The sequence below is a fragment of the Lissotriton helveticus genome, chromosome 5_1 (genome assembly GCF_964261635.1).
Source record: "Lissotriton helveticus chromosome 5_1, aLisHel1.1, whole genome shotgun sequence".
NCBI lineage: Eukaryota > Metazoa > Chordata > Amphibia > Caudata > Salamandridae > Lissotriton > Lissotriton helveticus.
Window position 1 is genome coordinate 98529889 of NC_136065.1, and position 23965 is coordinate 98553853.

General features: G+C 44.0%; 1 protein-coding gene across 1 annotated transcript in view; it reads left to right on the plus strand.

Annotated features, from left to right (window-relative positions):
- The window catches only part of LOC144754215 (E3 ubiquitin-protein ligase TRIM39-like), a 189130-nt gene that overhangs the window by 63112 nt on the left and 102053 nt on the right, over positions 1-23965 (plus strand). Inside the window, exons 2-3 of the mRNA XM_078641800.1 lie at positions 1303-1398; positions 3556-3786. Coding sequence (XP_078497926.1) covers positions 1303-1398; positions 3556-3786 — 327 coding nt within the window. The remainder of the gene's footprint in view (positions 1-1302; positions 1399-3555; positions 3787-23965) is intronic.

Genomic DNA, 23965 nt, shown 5'->3' on the forward strand with positions numbered 1-23965 from the left:
GGGCGGGTGTCCGCTTCGTTACAGGGTCTTGCTGACCCTGTATGAGGCTTCTAACCTGTTCTCTTGCTGTCTGTTGTCTGTCACAGACCCTGTAGAGGCTCGTGTCTGCTGCCTTGCTGTATCTGTCTGTTCTCTGTTGCAGATGCCATATGAGAGGAGAACCTGCTCTTTTGCTCTCTGTTCTCTGTCACATACTTTGTAAGAGACTGGACCCTGCTCCATCATTGTGTCCGTCTGCTCTCTCAGGGCTCGACAAATCCACTCGCCCGCTCGCATTTGCGAGGGAGAATGGATGAGGACAAGCTATTTTTAGGTCCTACTCGCCCTTTCTGGTGAGTAGGAAATCAAACTAACTTTTGTCCTCTGTCTTTAAAAACAGAGCAAAAGTGACAAGATAACACGATTTAAAGGCATTTTTATTGCTCACAAAGGAAATGAGCAATAAACATGCCTTTAAATCTTGTTATCTTGTCACTTTGCACCGTTTTCAGAGACGGAGGTCAGGTGGGTTGGAGTCAGGTCGAGGGGATTTTCCATGGTACTAGACCTGCAGGACTAGTACCATTTTTCGGATTTGTCGAGCCCTGTCTCTGTTGCAGACCCTATATGAGGCTGGTGTCTGCTCACTTGCTGTCTGTTCTGTGTCACTGAACCTGTAAGAGGCCAGTGCCTGTTCTCTCTCTCTGTCTCTGTCACAGACTCTGTATGAGTCTGTTACCTCCTCTGGCTGTGTCTGATCTCTGTCACAAACTGACACTGCTGGTGTCGGCTCTCTCCCCGTGTCTGTTTGTTCTCTGTTGCAGACTTTGTACGAGGCTGTTATCTCCTCTGGTTGTGTCTCCTCTGATGCCTGCTCTCTCACTTTGAATGCCTGTTCTCTGTTGCAGACCAAGTGGATCTGGCACCTGTTCTTTTGCTGTGCCTGTTGTCTGTCGCAGTTCCTTCATGGATGCTGGTAACTACTCTCTCGTCGTGGCTGTCTTTTGTCTGTTGCAGACCCTGCATAGTGCTGGGGCCTGCCCTCTTCCTGTGTCTGTCTTTGATACTTGTTCCCAGTCCCTAGCATCTAGATATGTGCGGCTGGTACGTACAACCAGAACTGTTACAAATGATGCTTAAAATCTGGATATGTTTGGCTGGTACTTACTATGTGGATATATGTTGCTGGCACTTACAATATTTATGTATGGCCAGCACTTACTATCCGGGCATTTGTGGTTGGTACTTTAGTGATTGAGTTTTGTAATCTGGAACACACCTTGCCAGTCTACACTTATGATTCTCGCACACTCATCTCTGCAGGTAAATCTTCAAAAGTGGCCGTGTCTTCTGAAGAAGGAGGAGGAATATGTTCTGGAGTCTAAAGTCAAGGAGGAGGAACAATATAAAAACATGAGGGTGAGTGTCTGCAGTGAGAGATGTGCACTTGTGTTTATGTAAATGTCTGTGTGTAGACCTATTAAGGTGTGACTCGCGAAAGCTGAGTCCCCCCACAGAGTGGGTCATGGTCCCCACCAGGTAAATATTGTGACCGGAGTCCCTGCCATGGATATTGGGGCTCAAATCATCTCCGTGTTCATTTAAAAAGAAAAAAAAAAAGTTTTACTTGGCTAACCTTTAACAAGTACTCCTATATTTGTGTGGTCTGAGTTAGTGTATTTATGCACAGGTGTGTCTGTAGGTATGGGTGGGTGTTTGCGTATACATGCACACGTTTTGAGTCATCCTAGTATGAAAATGCTTGTGTGTATCTCTGTGCATGTGTGTTTGGGGTTTGTGTGTGCACAGGTCTGGATTTGTTTGCACCGAGTTTGTACTTGCATATTTGGAAGTTCGTCTGTAGGTTTGCATATGGAAAGGTCTGGTGGAATTTAAGAGTGCCCATGCATGTTATGTTATGTTATTTGAGTTTATAAGGCGCACAGCCAGACAGGAAACTGGAAAAGGAAAAAGGCACTGCAAATTAAATAACCAAGTTTTCAGCTGTTTCCGAAAATTACCATAAAACGTTTCTTTGCGTATAGAAATAGGAACAGAGTTCCATAAAGAAAGTCCTAAATAGGCCAAGGATCGACTGCTCATACGCCTCAATCTGATTCTAGGGACAGTAAATTTAATCTGAGTAGTGGAGTGAAGGGTGCGTGAGGGTAAATAGGGTTGGACTAAAGACTACAGGTACTGAGGGGCTGAACAAGTTTTGATTTTGAACATATAGCTCAAGGCTTTGAACTTAATACGATTCTCCACCCTGAGCCAATGAAGGCTACGAAGAGAGCCTGAAACAGATCTGACAAAGCAGTCTGGCCGCCGCATTTTGCACTGTCTGCAATCTTTGTATCACATCCCTATAACAGCCCAAGTAGAAGACATTACTGTAGGCAAGCCTGAATGTTATAGAAGCCAGGACCACAGTTCTCTGAGTGGACAGGGGCAGCATCCAAATAATCTTCAACTATTTAAGAATGGTAAAACAGATAGAGGCCACCTTCACGACTTACTGTTTCGTAGATAACTGATCATCAATAATCACCCCAAGATTGCTTACATGGTGAGCAGGCTGGGGTAAAACGCCCATCTCCAGGGGCCAATATTGAGGACCCCAAAGATTTGCTTCCCCCCCCGACCCCCAAGATCAGAACTTTTATTTTTTCTCCTTTTAGCTTGAGTAGATTGTCCTGCATCCAAGATGCAATCTTCCTCAAACCAAATTGGAGAGTTGAGGGTTCAGATTCTTTTGCTGTCGAAAGGGAAAAAATTAGCTGTGTGTCATCAGCATATGATGCATGTGTATGAGTGTTCGCCTTACTAAGTTTGTGTTTCCCTGGGTCTGCAGTTATCAGTCTCCCAGTGTATACACACACATATGCATCTGTGTGAGAATGTTTATGCATGTGTGTTTCTGTGTGAGCATATGTGGGTTTGTCTATGCACGGTCTGGAGATATCCATCCGAGAGTTTATACAGGTATTTATACATCTATCTGTGTGTGCACATTGTGTGCGTCTGTCTCAGTGTGAGTCTTTTTGTTTGGGTAGGCAAGGGTCGGAAGTTATCCAAATGCATATATGCACCTGTGTGTGAGTATGGTTCTATGCATCCTCTATATTACTGCATAAGTAATTACCCATCACTCTGAAGGTGGGCCTTAGTAGGTACTCCCACAATGTCTCCTGCTTGACATACACATCCAGTGTCCTGACAACATGCAGGTACTCCCTACTTCAGATCTCTGGTCTTCCAATCCCAAGTGGTGAAACTTCCTGGTCCCGTCTCTTTACATTCTAGTCTGGCATGAACCCTTGACTTCAGCCTGTCTTTCTGTTCATTGACTGTCTCTGCCTGCGGCTGGTTCTCTCCCTTGTACTATTTCCTTGGATTGAGCATCCCTGCAGCTTTACAAATTCTGATCTCTGTGGTTTGTGAGGTGTCTGGGGAGAGGGAGAGGGCAGGAGTGTTTGGGCGGAAGACAGTAACAGATCGCAGTGGACCTTGAAAGACTGACCCTAACGAAGGGAGCTTCATAATACCTAACCGGCTTTTCTTTGCTTCTGACAGGACAAGTTAAGAACTGAGCAGCAGAAAATTGAATCGGAGTTTGAAAAACTGCGGCAACTCCTGAAAGAAAATGAGCAAAAACTGCATGAAAAACTGGAGGAGATGGAGAAGAAAATCACCATGGTTGAAAATGCAAATATTACCAAACTATCCAATCAAATCACCTCTCTTAATGCCCTGATAACGGAGATAGAAAAGAAGTGTGAGTTGCCGGTGTGTGAATTTCTGAAGGTGAGGCATGTTTAGTAAATGCAACAAAAGAAGAAAGTGAAATATTTGTACTTTGTTTGCAGCTTAACATGTCTAAGAGAAACATGTATGGTCTGACCGGGTGCATGCACAGTGACCCCTTGCACCCTGACAGCCGCACACAACATAATTATCTTGTTTATGCTGACCGCTCAACACAATATATGGACAAGGGAATATCGGGTGAACCCCTCATAGTGTTACATGCATACCAATGACGTATCTCAATATAAAGGCAAGCTATTTTTTAATAATTTTTTTTGCATTTTGCATGGAGGAGGTTGCAATGCACCAGTCAATACTCTTGAGAGGAATTAACCTATGGCGACCAAAGAGCAAAGTGTAAAAAAGGCAAGGTAAAAATAGATAACATAATGAGAGCAAAACCAACAGAATTGGGGGTTAGGGCACAAGATTACCAAAATATGGGGACAAAAATACTTCACCGTTCAACTCATCCCCTGGTCTCTTTTATACTGACTTACCATTTTCTTGCGGTCACCTAACACTGAAGGGCTAGGCGCCCCAGTCCAAGAATGTAGTCTCTCTGATGGGCCATTTGCCTGTAAATATGTATCAAAAATACGATAAGTGATGGATAAAATGCTTGAATTATTGTCAGCCGCTGGTGATTACTCTCATCCGTATTCCATTCCACCATTTTTGTAAGCTTTATTGCAGTGCTCTTTCGCATTGTTGGCTGCAGGATGCAGTATTTTGTATGACTATAAAAGGATGGAGCTGAATGTGATCATCCGGCTATCCATCATCGTGTTCCCGTCTATTGTATCAGACTGACATGTAAAGCTCTTATTCCAGTCGCTTTCAGGTTTCTCATTTGAATCAACAAATGAGGCAACTCGTGTACATGATCACAAACTCAAGTGGGTCCACCCGCCTCGAGGCGATGGAAATATTCTTTCTATCTTATCATTCCTGCTTCAACTGGGACAAAAAAAAAACAACTTCCACACTTTTCTGGGGAGTTTGAAAGCTTGTCTGTTCTGGGCAGTAACCTTTCTCCTGATGTAGATGTCTGCAGCCTTTGGCCAGCAGTGCCCCTTGTTATGGCCAAAAGTGTCTCCTGTTATGGCCAGCAGTGCCTCTGGTGATGGCCAGCAATGCCTCTTGTTGTGGCGAACAGCGCCTCTTTTTTGTGGCGGGCAGTGCCTCTTGTTGTGGCGGCTGTGCCTCTTGTTGTGGCGGGCAGTGCCTCTTGTTTGTGGCGGGCAGTGCCTCTTGTTGTGGCGGGCAGTGCCTCTTGTTGTGGCGGGCAATGCCCATAAATGATCTCTGATGACAGGTGCTGGATTTTGGGGGGGTTTCATTTGTCAGTTTTCGAAATTCTATAACATTTACATGCAAAATGTACAGTTAAATTAAATCTCTCTAACTAACTATATTCATCAATATACTCCGCTATTGGTCGATGGACCATTAGTTGAGTAGTTGATGGTGATTAAGACCAGCTTAACCCTCTCTATCTTCATAGAAATGATCACACTCATTGGTAAGGTTAATAAAACTTTATCTAATACATTCAAGAAATATTTATTAATTTTATTACAACATAAAATGAATCACAAGCTTCTCTGTCATTTAATAGGAAACCTTAAAATAAAGAGAGAATAGGCACAACGGAATTGTTCTGAAAAGAAAAAGCAATTCAATAGCAAGATATTTCAGTTATATTTACCTATTAGTAAAAGACAGGATATCTCGTCCCTAGGACATGGGCAGAGATCGGGGTCCCTCAAGATAGGCTCGGCGGACAAAGTCCGCAGGACAGGATACCTCTAAGCCTTGCAGTAAACCGACAGACAGAGACAATCTCCCAATCTAGCTTGCTGATTCTGATGCTCCTCGGACGCAATCTCCACCCGCGACGTTCACGTGCCTAACCCGAATGATGTCTGGTCAGATCTGATCACGACTGTTCTTGAATATGTCAGACACGCCACAAAAGGGCCAATACTTATATATTTTTTATTTTTGCAGAGTTTTATATAGCACGAACTTGACCCGAATCGGGTATCAGAGCGCCTTATATAGCACCAGTTACGTTACATGTGGACACACATTCATTTTTGTTGGACATTGGGAGAGTAAGTGATTTTCCCAGTATCGCAGGATGTTCAGCGTCATTGCGGAGACTCGAACCCAGTTCCCCAGATTCGAGGTCGACCTTATATCCTGGCTCACTACCCGCAACTGTCGCACATTCGGTAAAACTTGCACTGTGATTGGACAATACGGGGACAGTAGGGTCTCGGGACAGCATATCCAACTCACACCAGTCTAAACAAAGAGGGTCCTATTAGTAAATACAGTCACCCATTACATATGTTCATTCTCAGCAACAGTGTATCTTCTTCACCGCATCCTGGACCGTCTAATTCATAACAGTCGTGACAATGGCAGGTTTCCCACGGACTCTTGAACACGTTGTTACAGCGACAACCTTGACCATAGGGATGTTAGCTGAGGCGCAGAAAAGTTCACTCAAATGTCACAAGACTGCGCAGCCAAGACTGCGCTGCCAAGCCTCCTTGGCAGCACGCGATTCTCCATTTTCAGACATGCGGTATGACTTCTGTGGCCATTTTGGGAAGGCCCAAAAGCATTGTCGTGTAGTTCCTATAGTACCCCTGCAGGACCTGCGTGTTTGGATAACAAACACTGTGGGCCTGGTGGCAGAATAACTCTGTGCACCCCCGAGTATGTTGTCCTTGTTTGCATTTGCTAGCTCACAGTGCCACTATTCTCACTTATCAGAGAGTTTAGTTTCTGGCAACCTCAGGACATGACAACCCTGATCCCTCCGAATCGTGGGAACGATATACTATTTTTCTCTCTGTCACTCGTGCTCGCTCATTCGGTCTCAGAGATGCACAGAAGAAAACTGTCGGTATGATACAATAAGTATTTATTGTACAGTTGTTTTCCTTGTGTAAAATATATGGGCTGCAACTATTGTTACACAATACCAATGATATATGATCAGCAGTACAGTAAATAAAAAGGGATAGTACAGTTCGACCATTTTTCAATTGTCGATAACGCATACATGAATATAAAATGTATTTGCTCAAATATAGAATACATTTGCTAAAATGTGCGTACTCCTAAAAGATGCCTGCTTGATGTACCTAGCCTATATGTAGGTGTAAGAGCCAAGAATCCCACTAGGATTTAGTCGAACCCCATTACCTCGGTGAAGAGAGTGTGGGACCCCGTCCTGGTCTCGAGCTGGATACCCCGCATGGGGTGGTCAGACCGCTGTCAGCTGGAGCGACTGCATGTAGGAGCCTTAGCGTCTCTGATCAGTGTGTCGGCATGGAAGTCTTAGTTCCCTCTATTGATATTAGCAAGAGATGGTGTTTTTATACTGAAAGTATCGCCCCCCTTTGCCTTATGTTGGCCACTGTTTGGTATGAAGAGAACGTATGGGGAAGAGCTGTGTGAAGGAGGTGTATAGCCCACGGTGAAGGAGATGTATAGCCCTATTTCTTGTTAATGGAAGGCTTAGATGAAGTCAGAGATGAAGCTATTTAAAAACATTGTGTGGAGACAAAACCCTCCCTTTGCACCCGCCTAGTGGAGTAGATAAGGCCCAGCCCTCAGCACCCGTTGATGTGTGGTATAGCGAGCTAATGGAGAAGGAATATGCCTGTATTATGGTATCTGGATTCGTACCTATATTAGGTTACCTATATGAAATACAACACCCACTCCTCTTGTGAAAAAGCCTACAATGGAAAATATGGTAACAAAGTACTATTTTTAGTTGAGTCACTGAAAAATCAAAAAGAAGTAAAAATACGAAAACGAGGTGTCCCTTTAAAAATAGTCCTTGAATTCAACACATTTTCGTTAATAAAATTCGAGTCCGTATAAGCTTGCTGAAGGCCATACTTTTCTCAGGGAGAATGTTAATTTTGATGGAAATGTTCCAAATTTTAGCAGTTACTTAGAATTTTTCAAGGTCTTTCCCAGTACTCTCGGAGCCAAACGCAGATTAAAAGTCAAGGCCGAGAGACACAATATCATCATCGTCACTGGATGAAGGAGGTGGGAATTTAGTACATTGCACAGTATGCCAATGGTGCACAGATGATCTTCGGCACTGCCTATTGCTGGTATATTGGCAGTTGGTGCTGTCATCTGTACCTGAGGGTCAATGCTGCTAGTTGCAGTACTGGCAGATGGAAAACTGCTCAACACATTAGTAGCAAAGGACCTTTTCAGATTTTCCAGGAATGCTGTCATTAGGATGGGAATACGCTGGGGACACCGTTGAGGATGGGACCGCAGTGGTACCAGCCTGGTATTAAAGTCTGCTGGCGTTTCTGTCTGAAGTGTCAGACAGAGGTCCAACATGCTTTCATCACCGTAAAGCAGGCATCGAAAAACAGGTAAGATGCAGTCTTCCCAGACTGGTCTGACCGCTAGAAACCAGGATGCACCCAGTTCTCGGAGGCGAGGCACGAAAAGGTATTGCCCCATGCGTTCACGGTAGGTCTTCTCCATAAGTGCTTTCGCCATTGCGTTTGTCATTTGGCTTCCAGCGTATCAAGTAATCGAGGATCAGGATTCCAGCCACTAGAAGCAATATCAGAGGCAGGCCCACGAAAAGGCTTTCAAACACGAAGTGTATGAAGTTTGGAATAACTCAGAGTACCGTTTGAAAGGTGCTTAGAAATCCTGACCCTACATTCTTAAATAGTTGTACAATACCACTCGTTTCAGACATGTTAAAGATACGACCCACCATTTCTACGAAATGAAAGGGGCAGTTTGTACTTATAAGTGCCTGTGTCTCGGTCGAGGTCCTTGCAATCTGAAGATCAAAGGTCTCTCGAGCGGAGGTTAAGAGTACAGTTTGCTGTATAAGCATGGCGTTCAGTCTGCCCAAAGTATCAAATTGTATAAAAGAAACATTCAGCGAAGGCCATATTGGTGCCTCCCTGACTGTGTTTGTTGGGGGAAACAATACTTGCTCACAGCAAGTTTCCCTAGAATTGACGGTGACCAGATTGGCAATGCCCGGAAACATGCCACAGCAACTGCTTATTCAAATAACTCCTAACCAAGAGCAACTTGAACACCGGCGTGATCACGCCAGCTGGAGACCCCTTCATGTGGCAAGACAGATTTACCACTCAACCATTACAAGCTATGTGTAAAGAAATGTCTTAGCACATGAGAGAACCGCTTAGAGCGCTTCTGCAGTTTTTACCACTAAGAAACACTCCTTGGTCCCCACTCCGGCATCGAAATCCATATGGTAGTTCCCAGAATTCCTTAATATATTCTTTACCCAATTTCTCATATTTACCCGCCTGTTGTTGCTCAAGGCAATATTGGAACTGAAAGGCCGTGACCGGCAGAGAGATTTGGCCATGAATTAGCCATTCCATGGATGTTTTTTCCGCTACTGTAAATGGTAGCCTGTCCAATTTTTCAATGCGCAGCATTGTATATTTACCTCCCCTTAGTGCCATTTCAATCTGTTTATCTGTTAGATTGTATTCAGAAAAAGGAGACATGTTGTTTATGAAACGCAAAGGCACATAGCCGTCACGCAGGGATTGCCGTGTCCAGCTCAATAACACAATAGAACGTAATTGAGACTGCCTGTGTTTTAACATGGCTAGATCTTGTTCTAATATGTCGATAGCAGGAGATACAATGTTGCCCAACAAATAGATCCTGGAGGTCAAAGTTGTTACTCATTGTCTACCACATCGAAAGCTTTTTTCTAAGTTATTGCAGTCTATTTCTAGTATTCTTTCTGCGGCCTTCCAGTTTTCATTTTACCAAGCATAGGTGCCAGCATATATGAAACATTTTTGATGTTGTTTTCTCGGTCCTAGTAGAAAATCTCTAAGATCCATGTCATGTGAGAGTAATGACAAGTGTTGTTTCACTTCTGAGATTGTTGAGGTTTCTAGCCAATTCCGGCACCGCTTCCCAACACTATATGTTATGTTATGTTATTTGGTTCTTATATAGCGCTGGTTCACCATCAGGTCTCTTCGGGCTTCTAGAGAAAAAAATTACAACAGACAGTGTGAGCGTGTGAGCCGGTGTGGGTAGGCTTTATTTTGTGGTCAATGCCTCCAAAAACAAGATGGTCTTAATTTTTTTCCTGAACAAAAGAAGGGCAGGTTCTTTGCGCAGATTTCCGGGAACATTGTTCCAGAGCTGTGGAATCAAAGTGGAAAAAGCTACCCCACCTTTGCGGGCAAAGTGAAACCGGGGGACGACCAAATGGCAGGCTGCAGAGGAGCGAAGAGTCCGCGCAGGAGTATAACTCATCAGGCGGTCCCTGATGTATGCTGGGGCCTGACCATAAATGGCCTTGTGGGCAATACAGAGGCCCTTGAAGGATGCTCGCTGCCTAATAGGCAGCCAGTGTAATTTGGAAAGCAATAGGGAGGCCTGAGCCCGTCTAGGTAGATCGAAAATAAGGCACCGCATCGTTCTGCACAACCTGTAGTCTTCTTATTAGTTTCCAAGGCAGGCCGATGTAAAGGGCATTCCCGTAGTCCAACCTGGACAATATTGTGGCAGAAACGATGACCTGGAGGGAAGCAGTAGTGAGAAGAGGGAGAAGTTTACGCAAGCACCTCAGTATCCCTGTACAGGTACCAACCACTGCCGACACTTGATTACTCATAGAAAGGTCGGCGTCGATTTTGATGCCCAGACTTTTAACCACTGGGACTGGGGTAGGGATCACTCCTAATTTCCGCGGCCAAAACAGGTCACACCAGGGGCTGTTGATGTATGGAACAGCCAAGATTTCCGTCTTGACTGGATTTATTTTAAGTGAATTGCCAGTCATCCAGCTCGCTGTAAAAGCAGCACCTCTTGTATGTGGTCCTGATTGGCTCTAGAGTTGTTAATCCGTACAAGTAGCAGGGTGTCATCTGCATAATTGAAAACATTGCAGTCCAATTGAGCCAAACTCTCCACCAGCGGTTGAAGATATAAGTTAAAAAGCAGGGGCGACAACGCCGAACCCTGCGGGACACCGCATGTCCGGGAACCAGTGATCGATACCTGATCACCTAACTGTACCCTCTGCGTCCGGTTAGTCAGGAAGGATTTAAGCCATTGATAGGCAGGTCCCTCTACACCCACATTAGCCAGACAGGACAGGAGGATTTTATGGCTAACCGTATCGAATGCCGCTGATAGATCTAATAAAATCAGGGCACTCGATACTTTTTTGTCAGCCATTACTCTCAGTTCATCCAAGACAGATATCATAACCAGTTCCGTACTGTGGTGAGCTCTAAAGCCAGCTTGTCTAGGATGTAACAATCTTATGTTCGTCAAGATAGGTGGACAATATCTTGAGGACATGTTGTTCAAGTACTTTGGCTAGGTACGGGAGCTGGGAGATAGGCCTGTAGTTTTTAAGGATGGAAGTATCCGCACCTGACTTTTTAAGTAAGGGAGTAACTCTGGCATCTTTCAGCGCAAGAGGGAGGGAACATGTTTCCAAGGAGGTGTTCAATAATTTGAGAAGGGAGCCTTCTAAACTCGGCAAAGCCAGTTGGAAAATTCTTGGTGGGCACGGGTCTGCTGGTGAGCCTGATTTCACCTGGTTTACAAGGGGGAATAGAGATTGAGCATCCAAGAGAGGACCTTTGGCAAGACGAATTTCAGGAGGAGGGTGGCTATAAATTGAAGGGGGGAGCCACGACTAAGTAGGGAATTTTCTATTTCTAAGAGGATATCATCAACTTTTTGAAGGAGGAAAGCCTGGAAAGCATCACAGTCAATAGGAGTAGCTGATGACTTTGCCTCCGTATTGTGGCTGAGTTCTTTCAAGATTTTAAAAGTTTCTTTTTGCTTATTAGTAGCAAGCTGGATTCTGCCCTCGTAGTATTCTGCCTTCCTTTCTGTAATAGCATATTTATAGGAGGAGAATATAGATTTGTATGAGTTGAGGTCCTCTGACTTATAGTTTAGCCGCCACCTCCTCTCGGCTTGGCGCAGATTTTTTTTTAAATCCCTAAGTTTATCATTGAACCAAGGGGCGCCATGCCCTTGATTTCTAATTTTTACCTTCCTCACTGGTACTATTAGGTCAAGGGCAGAACAAACTGTAGCCGTAAGTTGGTCGTTCCAGGTTACATGGCTGAGGGTGAGCACCAATAACTGTATCAAGGGCGGAAGCTAGATGACTAGCTTCAACCTTCTTCCAGTCACATATCAGTCTCCAGACTAATGGTGGCCTTAGTATCTGGCAGTCACTCGGCACCCAGCAGCTCAATAAAAAGTGATCGGACCAAACACAAGGATTCCTTTTTAACTGTGTAACCAAAGGCTATGATGACCAAATAAGGTCCAGAATATGGCCTTTAATGTGTGTGGGACTATCAACTAACTGACAGAGATCAAGTGCTTTCATCGCAGAGTCAAGATCACGCACTGCAGAATCCTTTGGAGCGTTGTCCCAATAAAAGTTAAAATCGCCTACTATTAGAATTATTTTATAACGGGTGCATAAATCCGTAACAACTTCCATAAAGAGGTCTATAAAAGTAGGGGAGGACTGCGGGGGGCGATAGACTACCATAAACAGGAGGCAGGAGTTTTTAAACAAGATTTTACCCCCTAATAGGTCTGACCCTTCAAGATGTTCCGCAAGGGCTTTAGTGACCGTAAGATGTTTGTTGAAAATAATGCCCACACCTCCTCCTCTTTCATTTCCCTGCCTATTGAGCCATAACGCTTCATAGCCATCTGGGAGGGCCGCGATAGTATCCGGGGCTGAGGAATCCTCTAACCAAGTCTCCGTGAGAGCCAAGATGTCAATATCGCTCCCATGGAGCAGGGTAAACACCTCTAGATGGTGTTTTTGCGGGGAGCGTGTATTCAGGACTTTTATATTGAGTCCGCATGGTTTACCAGAGGGGGGGCCACAGATGAGTAGCTGTACTGGGAACCAGGGGGAGTGGCCCCTGGTCCCGGTTGGGCGCGGACGGGCGCTGACCAGGCATGCTGCCTAATCTAGGAAGTGAGGGAGGGAGGGGACCTCGACGGTGACGCTGCCAAAGAACTAGAGCGTCTACAGCCCCAGCGCTACTCTTCAGGCGGGTCTAATTATAGATACCGCATTAGCGCTGAGGTTGTAGGATATGCACACAGGTTAAAAAAAGTTAAAGCTACAATTTTTAATAGAGCGCGTGGCGCGCTGAAAGCAATTTATTTAAAAGAGCAATATTTTCAAAAAGCGCGTCCCGCGCTAAAGACAAATTAGGTATTAACATTAAAACCGAACCCACCACTCAGCTGTATACTGCGGTAGAGTTCAGCCCTCTAGACCCGGGTTAGGCGTCACTTCCTCCCTGATATAGGAAGTGAGGGAGGGAGGGAGGGAGAGGACCTCGACGGTGATGCTGCCAAAGAACTAGAGCGTCTACAGCCCCAGCGCTACTCTTCAGGGGGGTCTAATTATAGATACCGCGTTAGCACTGAGGTTGTAGGATATGCACACAGGTTAAAAAAAAGTTAAAGCTAAAATACAATTTTTAATAGAGCGCGTGGCACGCTGAAAACAATTTATTTAAAAGAGCAATATTTTCAAAAAGCGCGTCCCACGATAAAGACAAATTAGGTATTAACATTAAAACCGAACCCACCACTCAGCTGTATACTGCGGTAGAGTTCAGCCCTCTAGAGGTCACTCTACCCCCGGATGTTCTCTCTGTACATATCGTGGGTCTGACTTATGGATGTTGAGTCCCCTGGTGATATTCAGGAATCGATTGACATGTGTTTGTGTTTAAGGCCAAATTACCCATTCTTTCCAATTGGAATCTGTTCTATTGTATTGTAAAATGTTATTAAAATGTCATCTACTGTCTCCCTGCCCTTTTTGGAAGAATTTTTCCACACGCCATGTAATTGTGTTGGAAACCTAGGTGTGTTCAGGTCTTTGTGCTTCGGCTAGTCCAAGACTGGAGGTCTGTTGCAGTGTCATTTAGAAATATCTCCTGTGGAATGAGGCAAGCTCTAAATAGCGATTCTATTCCCTGGACTTGCCAGTCCCTCGAACCCCAATCATCTTTCCACAGGTCAAAGCCCTGTTTAGATAGTTTGTTTGAAAAAAAAGCAGAGTAAATCTGTTTGGTGTACAACTAATTTTCAGTGTTGTTGTTGGTGCAGCCTTATAATAAAATAATGCTGGATCTGTTGTGCTGAACCCTGAAAAATATGAAAATATCTGTGCAAATGTTTGTGAACTACCTTTTGGTGGTTTAGGGCAATGTTCCCATTGATGGTACTCAAAACCATTTCTAGGTGAAATAGATTTGGGCAGGAAATTATGGCCATATTGTTGGTAACAATTCAACGTATCATAATCAGAAGAAACTTCTAACATTTCATTATTTGAAAATGCAGCACTTCTTTCTAGATCAGATAACCTGATATTAACAGTCTCAGTGTCCCAATCATCAGAGAGTGTACGGGAGGAAATAATATCACTCTGTGAAATTTTAAATACGTGATTGATTTTTAAAAGCTCTGTGGGTACGAAAATGTCATAGTTTGTCTTGTCCAATACTATACCATCCAGTATAGAAACTGCTGTGATGTTCACTGATGACAAGTCTCTTTTTTCCCAACGTGAAGATAGATGTGGCTGTAGTAGTATGTTGACCTTTTGGGCTGTGGAACGTTGTTGAATAAAGCGTCCATTAATAAGCATACTAAAAGTTATTACTAAGCCTAGCCAGAAAAGAAAAAACAAAATTCCATTAATGATCCACAGTTCCACCTATGGTGATACCAGGTATGTCTTTTGAAGAAAGAGAAAATAGTTCTTTATTTCTTGCTTGAGAGGTTGTTTGGCTGGCGTAGTTTCTGGTTCACCTGGATTCAAGGAAAATGTATCAAAGTTAATGAAATAGCCAGAAGCTGTTCGATCAATTGTTTGAATTGAATCAGGATTTGTTGAAATCGTGTTTTGTTCTTTTTTTGAGGCGTGTTGATGTAGATTTCTGTATTTGGTCTGATTACAACTTGATTAGTAGTTTCAAGAGGAAAAAGTTCCATAGCATTTCTGCGTAGTCCTTCATTCCGTACAGGTGGGTCCTCGAAGATGATGAGTCTTTATGTTTGAACTTCTTGGATTGTAGCGAGAGGAGGGTGTCTGCTACTTTGGAGACCAGGTGGCCAGCTGTTTATGATCAGCCACATAGTGTGGTTTGATTAAGTCAATCGAGACAAATCTTTTCTCCTTTTTCCCGGCAAGAGACGGCAGTAGTACAGTTCTTGTTCCTTGTACTGCAAGGAGCGGTAGATGCGCTCTGTAGGATGGCCCAAATTCTTTCTTATCCACAATCTTTTCTCTGACCAGATCCTCCGACTTTTGGGATCCAGACAGGTCTTGCTGTTTCTGCCTTGACTTCCCCGGTCGTGTTCTGTTTCAATTGGACATTGCTTTGTTTTGTCCTGGAATAATATAGATCCTGTAAAACAGCCAAACGATCATTGATATCAAATTGTTTGTCGTTCGCCACTGTGCCTTCACAATAAAGATCAGGTACCCACATCCTTGTCCCAAACAGGACCTCATATGGAACGATACCCCCTAGAGAGTTTCTTGGCTGGTTGTTTAAAGCACGTTGTACCCTTTAAAGGTGTTTGACCCAACTACCGCCCTTGCCTAATACCCTAGCTGTTAGAGACTGCTTTAAGTCCCAGTTTTTCCTCTCCACAACCGAATTTCCCTCAGGATGGTGCGGAGAGGCGTACCGCAATACTACGCCCATTTCTTCCATGGCCTCTTTGTAAGTTAGAGAGCTAAACGCCGGACCGCGGTCAGAATGTAACGTGCCAACTGGGTATGTGCCGATAAAGACTCGCAAATCCTTGATAACAGTTTGAGCGTCAGCCGAGCACTGAGGCCAAACCCATAGGAAACGTGAGCATGAATCTACTGCAACCATGATATACCTGTAAGCCCCGTCCATTTGTAAGGGGCCGCAGTGATCCAGATACACACAGTAGAGCGGTTTGTCTGATTTTAGTATTGGCGTAAGCGCAGGTTTTGCTACGGTGGAGCCCTTCATCTGTTGACAGATGTCACAGTTCAAGACATATTCTTTAGTCTCTTTAGTTAACTCAGGCCACCAATAGCGCTGCTTCAATAAAGAAATAGTCGCTGTAACCTCAGTATGCGCAGAAACCAAACCTTCGTGGGCAGCAAAAATTAAACCTGTCCTACGATCCACATTTGGTATTACTCTATCCCCCACTCCAGGAATCTGAGCATATGGAATGTTTTGTGCATATAACTTGTAGGACTACTTGAGTGGAAATGTTTTCGGTACTGCTGTGCTACCTTTGCTTGATGCTTTGATAGCAGTCCTAATCTCGCCATCTATTTTTGTTTTGGAACGTGTAAGTGCAGCTATGGAAGCCGTGCGAACAGCCCCCTTTGTCAGCCATTAAATTCCCTTCAACTGGACTGCCATCACGTTGATGACTCATCGTGTGTATCACATGAGCTCTTGGTGGTTTGTTTTTCAACTCCACTACCTGTTGCCATAGCTTTTTATGCTTAATTGTGCCACCTTTTGAGTCTTTAAACCAGTTGTACTCCCAATGCTAAAGGTATTCATTATATGACTGCACAAAGTAAAATGAATCACACACTATTAGTGTGGGGAATTTGTGATCCGGATTCACTAGTACCAGTCCTAGAGATTGTGTCTAGCTGCAATTTGGATGGAACTTTCCGTCCTGCATGTGACATTTAACAATTGCGCACTCTGTGCTGTATTGCTGTTTACTTCCTGTTGCAGGTTGCACAGATCCGTCAGTGTAAATAATGTATTCATACTGATCTAGAGGCAAGATTTAATTTGGTAGAGGATATTCTTGTTCATATTGCAGTAAAGCTTGTGTTTTTCAGCTAGGATCAAATCTGTATTCTATGTCCGTTGCAGTAAGAGAATTAGCCCATTGAATCCACCTCGGGTGTATGGCTTTTGCATTTGGAATGCTAGCCTTTGGAACCGCTTCTAAAGCCGGTACTGGGGTCACTACAATTATGTGTTTCCCCTGTGCCAGAGCTTGTTCTCTTGCTACAGCGGTTTGAACTGCTGTCAGTATTTTTTCTGTTGAGGTGAAACGCATTTCTGCGTTTGTGTAGAGGTGTGATTTGTATGCAATTGGTACAGTTTCTCCTGTTAGATAGGTGTACCTGCATTGACCCGCAATTATGTGGATCACCAGATTGCGTACATTTACGCATGTTTGTGTTTTGAAGCTATCATGTCTTCTTGTAATGAACGCAGGATATTGGTGTGTTCCTGTGTCCACTGTCTGGCTGAAAAGTGAGGTTTCATTAAGGGATAGAAAGGTTCTACTCTTTCTGCCTAATCTACAATGTATGTTCTCCTGAAATTTAGGAATCCCAATATTGACTGTACGTTTTTCAATGATTTTGGAGGCTGGAGCAGTGCACACTTTTCTAAAATGTTTGCTGCCAGACTCTTCCCTTCACTTGACCGGTCGTATCCTAAGAACAGGACACTGAGGTTGGCTATTTCTGATTTTTTAAAGTTACATTTGTAGCCCTCTGAGGCGAATCCCATAATAATGGTGCTCACCCTTGTCAAGTGCCTTGGTAAGTCGTCGTCTGTTAGATAAATATCATCTACATAGGACAACGCTTCTTTATCAAATGTTTGGAGTAATTCTGTTACCCTTTCTAAAACCAACCCCGGGCTGCTCTTATACCCTTGGGGGAGGTGACCACATTGACCATGAGGCCCCAACGCTGCGAATGTGGCCAGATACCTGCTTTCACGCGCTATATTTCGGCAGAAAAATAAATGTGAGATGTCTAGTGTTGTTTTAAATTTTTTGTGCACAGTTTTATTCATTAATGCTGCACTGTTTGCATTTTGGGCAGCGAATGTCTTAGTGCATGTGTTTAAATGCCTGTAATCTAAAACTAGACAATATGCATTGTCAGGTTTTGATACTGGAAACAAAGGATTGTTCATGAGTGAGGTACATTTCTCAATGAGCCCTTGATATTCAAGTTGATCTAGGATCTCTCTGACCTGTTTTGCTTCTTGCTTTATTTGGTATTGCCTCTGAGCATTAGGTGACACTTTTGACGGGATCACGTGGTGGGTTGAATCCTCATCCCAGCCTGCGTTATTTTTGTATAGTGCTGGAGCTAGAGCCACTGCCCACTCTTGTGCATATGAATGTTTTAGGTGAACGGGAACAAGGTAGTAAAAGGCAGGAAAAATGATACTTTCTCCCTTGGGGTACTCCATAATGAATGTTGGCGGCCAATCTTGTTCGGCTAACAGTAGGTCATAACCAGATTATAAGTTGTTCCAAAACAGAGCTTTTACTTTCCTGGGCTTGTCCCCCTCCAGCTGGAGTGTTATCTCATGTAACTAGTGTGGGACGCTCACCCTTTTGTCTGGTGACAAGCTAATGTTACTTCTGCCGCACTGTTGAGCATCGTCCGAGCCCATTCCCTGTTCAGAAGTTCTTGGTATGTCTGACTTTCAGACCTGCAGCTTTCTTTGTTTTAATCTTGGGTTTCAATTTTGGCTTGTCTTCTTTTGTGGAAGAGAAGTCCTGAGCGCCCTGCTTATCTCTGGACGGCTTGCGCTCGTCCTTCGCTCTTCTCTTTCGGAGTTCTTTGAGCCCTGAAAAAAACGAGAGGAACGTGTATCAGTATCCTGATACCTGTCCGGTTTCTTTATGTTGTCCCTATTCCTAATGTTCTACCTCTTATCAGAGGGCTACTTTTGAAGAGACCTACCTCAGGAGTGAGATCTATTGTCTTTATAGTTTTGTTGTTTTTTATTGTCCCACTTCTTTTTAAAAGAAGTTGCTGTCTGCTTGGAAGTATCCTTTTCGGGACTGCCCACTAGTTGAGGTTTTACTGCTTTTCCCCCAGGCTATCTACGCCTAGTTCTGCATATGCAGTTTCAATTATTTTGGGTAGCTCCTCCTCTTGTGCAATTGGAGTGAGTTTCCGAAAGCGTTGACGGATTGCCACTGATGCTGCTTCCCCTTTAATATTTCATAATATTATTGTTGAGACCTGGTTGTAATTACCTAGTAATTTCATCCCTAAGTTCAGAGCAGGTTCTTCTCCGTACTCGTTCTGTATTTGTCTCAGGACATCTGGAATTACAGCTAGTAAGGGAACACCATGTGTTTTATCAAATCTTTGTGTTGTAAGAGCAATTCATCAAATGGCATTGTTTTAATGTCAGGATGTGGCGCTTAGGTCGCTAATATCGGCCATGTTGCTCCTGCTTGTCCCAAAGGACCGAGTCTGGCTCTTCTTCTGTTGGGTTAGGGCGTCAATGTCAGGATGTGGCGCTTAGGTCGCTAATATCGGCCATGTTGCTCCTGCTTGTCCCAAAGGACCGAGTCTGGCTCTTCTTCTGTTGGGTTAGGCCGTCTGTTGGGTTAGGGCGCCATTAAACCAGAAGATATGCTCCTGGAAGGTTAGCAAAATCTCAGTTTCCGCAAACTGAATGTATTCTGCTGGTATGTCTTCATGTACATAGTAATGAAAAGTTTGTGATCTTCGGTGTGCTCGAGGGAATGTAACCCATGAATTGAGCATCTCTGTCTGGAAACCTTCATTTGCCTCTATTACAAATATCACTGTACCCCCTCCGGCTTGTACACCATGTTTGAGGAGTTTTAGTGTAAGGGTGTGTCTGGTATTTGGTGGAATCTGTATTGCATTGGGATCCTCTTCGTTCTCTGAGACGTGTACCCCGGGGGCTGGATAGCCTGTTTCTTCAGTCATTGTGTGTTTTAAGAACACAAAGTGACTTACTAAGCGTTTTAAGATAACGTTTTAAAATACACAATTTTGTGAACTTTTCCTTTCAAGCTTGATTTAACCGACAGGCAGTACATAGGATATCTCGCCTACTCAGCTGTGGCAGAGTTTTTGTTCCCACCCACTCCAGACGTCTGTAAGTAGGGGTCTCTGAGAATAAGCACAACAGAGTTACTCAAATTCTACTGTTAAATTAGTGCCCAACCAAAGTTGGTGGCGCCATGTCATGTTGTTCCTAGAGTACCCCTGCAGGACCTGTGCGTTTGGATAACATACACTGTGGGCCTGGTGGCAGAATAACTCTGTAAACCCCCACCGAGTATGTTGTCCTTGTTTGCGTTTGCTAGCTCACAGTGACACTATTCTCACTTCTTATCAGAGAGATTCGTTTCTGGCAACCTCAGAACATGACAACACTGATCCCTCAGAATCGTGGAAACCATATACTAGTTTTCTCTCCTGTCACTCATGCTTGCTCATTCGGTCTCCGAGATACACAGAAGAAAACAGTCGGGCGTGATGCAATAAGTATTTATTGTACATTTGTTTTCCTCGTGTAAAATATGAGCTGCAACTATTGTTACACAATAGCAGATGTATATGATCAGCAGTACAGTAAATAAAAAGGGATAGTACATTTCTACCATTTTGCAATTGTCATGAACGCATACATGAATATAAAATGCATTTGCTAAAATATAGAATACATGTGCTGAAATGTGCGTACTCCTCAAAGATGCCTATCTAGATGTACCGAAGTGTACCTAGCATATATGTAGGTGTAAGAGCCAAGAATCCCACTAGGATTTAGTCGAACCCCATTACCTCGGTGAAGAGAGTGTGGGACTCCGTCCTGGTCTCGAGCTGGATACCCCGAATGGGGTGGTTAGACCGCTGTCAGCTGGAGCGACTGCATGTAGGAGCCTCAGCGTCGCTGGTCAGTGTGTCGGCATGGAAGTCTTGTTTCCCTCTATTGATATTAGCAAGAGGTGGTGTTTTTATACTGAAAGTATCTCCCCCCCCCGTTTGCCTTGTGTTGGCCACTGTTGGGTATGAAGAGGACGTATGGGGAAGAGCTGTGTGAAGGAGGTGTATAGCCCACTGTGAAGGAGGTGCATAGCCCATCTCTTGTTTATGGAAGGCTTGGATGAAGAGTGAGATTAAGTTATTTCAAAACATTGTGTGGAGAAAAAACCCTCGCTTTGCAGCCGCCTCGTGGAGTAGATAAGGCTCAGCCCTCAGCACCCGTTGATGTAGAGTATAGTGAGCTAATGGAGGAAAAGGAATATGCCTGTATTATGGTGTCTGGATTCGTACCTATGTTGGGTTACCTATATGAAATGCAACAGCATACTAAAGCAAATCAAACACAAAACACTATTAATTCACGAACATAAGCCATTCTGTTTACCTCCCACCATTCTGATAATCCTTATTAAAGGTTACCTAGCAAAAGCAATTAATTCAAACTTATTTTAGATAAGCGTGCAAAATGTGCAATGTACAACATAGCATTAATATGCTTTTCAGTGCGTAAATAATTAATTCATGCTCATAACACCATGCTTTAGTATATTAATCAATTTGCCAGGCTAAAAGCAATTCCCCATGTTCGTGTGAGGGTGCAAAGATTGATTAGTCATGAATCCATTAATTCGTATTATGGGGTTACTGATTTCTGAGTGGGTAGAAATTTGCTTTGATGATTTATCATCATAAAATACCCCAAACATACTAAATTTACACAAGACATACTTTGTGTCAACTTCTTATATAGCATATTAGTTTATAAAGCTGCCACTTACTTCTGGCTCTTGCTTTCTATATTAAACTTCTCTTTTAAATCTTCTAATTCTATTTCTTCTATTTCTTTTGCTTGCTTCTCGTTCTTTATCTTACTTTCTCTCTTTTCTTTGTTTCTCTTTCTCAAGCACGTATAATTAACTTACATCATCAATATCGGAATGACTACAGAAACTATTGGTATTATTCCTTTTCCTCCTAAGGAACTACCTATTGTAGAATACCATCTACGTATAGAGGAAATACTTTCCCTAAGTTTCTCCCAGGCACCGTCCACCTCCATTTGGGCTACTTCCTTATGCAAATCAGTAATGTTCTTAATATATCCTTCAATATTCTTACTTTTGTCAGGAATGTAAGTGGAACAATGTTGGACTTTCAGCATTCCACAGACTCCAACCTGTTTTGCCAGTAATATATCAAAGGCAAGTCGATTCTACATAACCATGGCTCTCATTGCAACCATCTCAGTGTCAATCATCATGAATCCCCCAGCAGTATCTATTGATAAATGATCAACCACTGTGGACAATTGTCAAATTCTGTGTGCATTCAGTGTAACCCCAACTGCTGGTATCAATGCTCCAAAAATAGCACCTACAATTTCAGAAAAGCTTGCTCTTTTTACACGGGTTAGTCCTTGCTCTACTTGATGGATTCCATTAAGACCCTTGTCTACATGGTAGACTTTGGGCAAAACAATCCCAAGGTAACAAGCTCCATACCCATGGCACGGTATCCTGTGATAGGCTTTTCTCCCACAGACTTAATAAATTCCCGGATAAATGGGCTCATTTCCTCCCTGTTAGACCCGGGGGTCTCTAGTTGGCAGGGTTAGGAACTACTGACCAAATAGGGACCCTTGCTTCTAGTCAGGGCAAGGGGGAAACACACTGTAGATAACCCCTGCTCACCCTCTAGGTAACGTGGTGCGAGCAGAGAGGCTTAACCCCCAGGCAATGTGCAAAGTATTTGTACCAATGACCACAATAACAAAAGAACACCACACAGGTTGTGATCAAAATAAAGTTCTCTTTAGCTGAATAATGCAAGACCAAAACAATATGATAAAAAATACCAACACACACTGTCAATAGATTTACTTAGACTGTTATCTTGCAGAGTTTGTGCTATGCACAAAAAATGAATAGTTCCAGTTTCCCTCTGGCTACTCGCTAATGTAGCGATATTGACACAGCGTTATTATTCCCCCGAAAGGTTCTGTCTACAAATGAGTAGTTTCTGTAGTGTGGACTGCAACCCTCAGTCATGAGGTCACAGCCCGTTCCTCAGGCAAAGTTAACAATGCACCACGCGGCTCGCAGGTTCTACCGCTGATGCGAGCCGCCACCAAATTCTGCAGCAGAGTTAGCGATGCACAACACTGCTCGCAGGTTCTACCGCTGATGCGAGCCGCCACCAATTTACTTAAGCACAGTCAACGATTCACAACGCGGCTCAAAGGCCTGCCGCTGATGCGAGCCAACTCAATAATTCTTTGCAATATACACAATGCGCACTTCGGCACGCGGGCCTCCCGCCGACGGGAGCCGCCTCAGTAACACTTGCCAATGTCAAAAATGCGCCCTTTGGCTTGTAGGCCTACCTCTGAGGCGAGCTCCCTCAATAATTCTTCGCAAAGTCACAATGCGCATTTCGGCTCGCTGGACTACCGCTGACGCAAGCCACCTCAGTAATACTTAACAGTGTCAACAATGCACACCTCAGCTCGCAGGGCTACCACTGATGCGAGCCTTACCTTCATGCCGACTTCTTCGCGGACGCCTCGGATCACTCTCTCGTCCTCCGGTTGTAGTGAAGATGTCCTGCTGGGCCGAAGTTCGACAAACACACGCGCATCACGTTGTAGCGTGTCGATCCTTACCGCCGGCCACCAATGACACAACAGACCCAAAATACATGGCGATCTGGGTCCCGAGACACACGCACCTAGATCAATGAAGCTGCTTCTAGAAACTTTTAGGAATCCTGTGTTTCCAAACACAGAGGCAGCTCACCTCAGGCCCTTGTCGATTCTTAGGTCACAGCAAACAGCAAAGTCCTTCAAATCTCTTCCTTTAACAAGACCGCAAACTGCAGGTCAGCTCCAGATCACAGAGCAAGAGCAGTCCTCCGCCTATTCAGTTGTCTTCTAGTAACTTTTATGTTCCTGTGTTTCCAAACAAGGAGCTAGCTTACTTCAGGCCCTTGGAGATACTTAGGATACAGCAAAGTCCTACACCTTAAACAGGAGGAGGAGCACAGCAAAACTGCAAGTCTGCTCCAGATCACACAGCAAGAGCAGAACCCAGTCTATTCAGTTGTTTTTCTTTCAGGCAGAGATTCCTCTTGAATTCAGTTCCATGTCCAAATTGTAGGGGTTTCTGCTCTAATACTTCTACCCCCTCAAAGCCTTTGATGCCTTTCATGTTTTAGGGCTCTGAGCCCAGTCCCGGGTGTCTTCCATGCTACAGCACCCTCGCCCTTTGA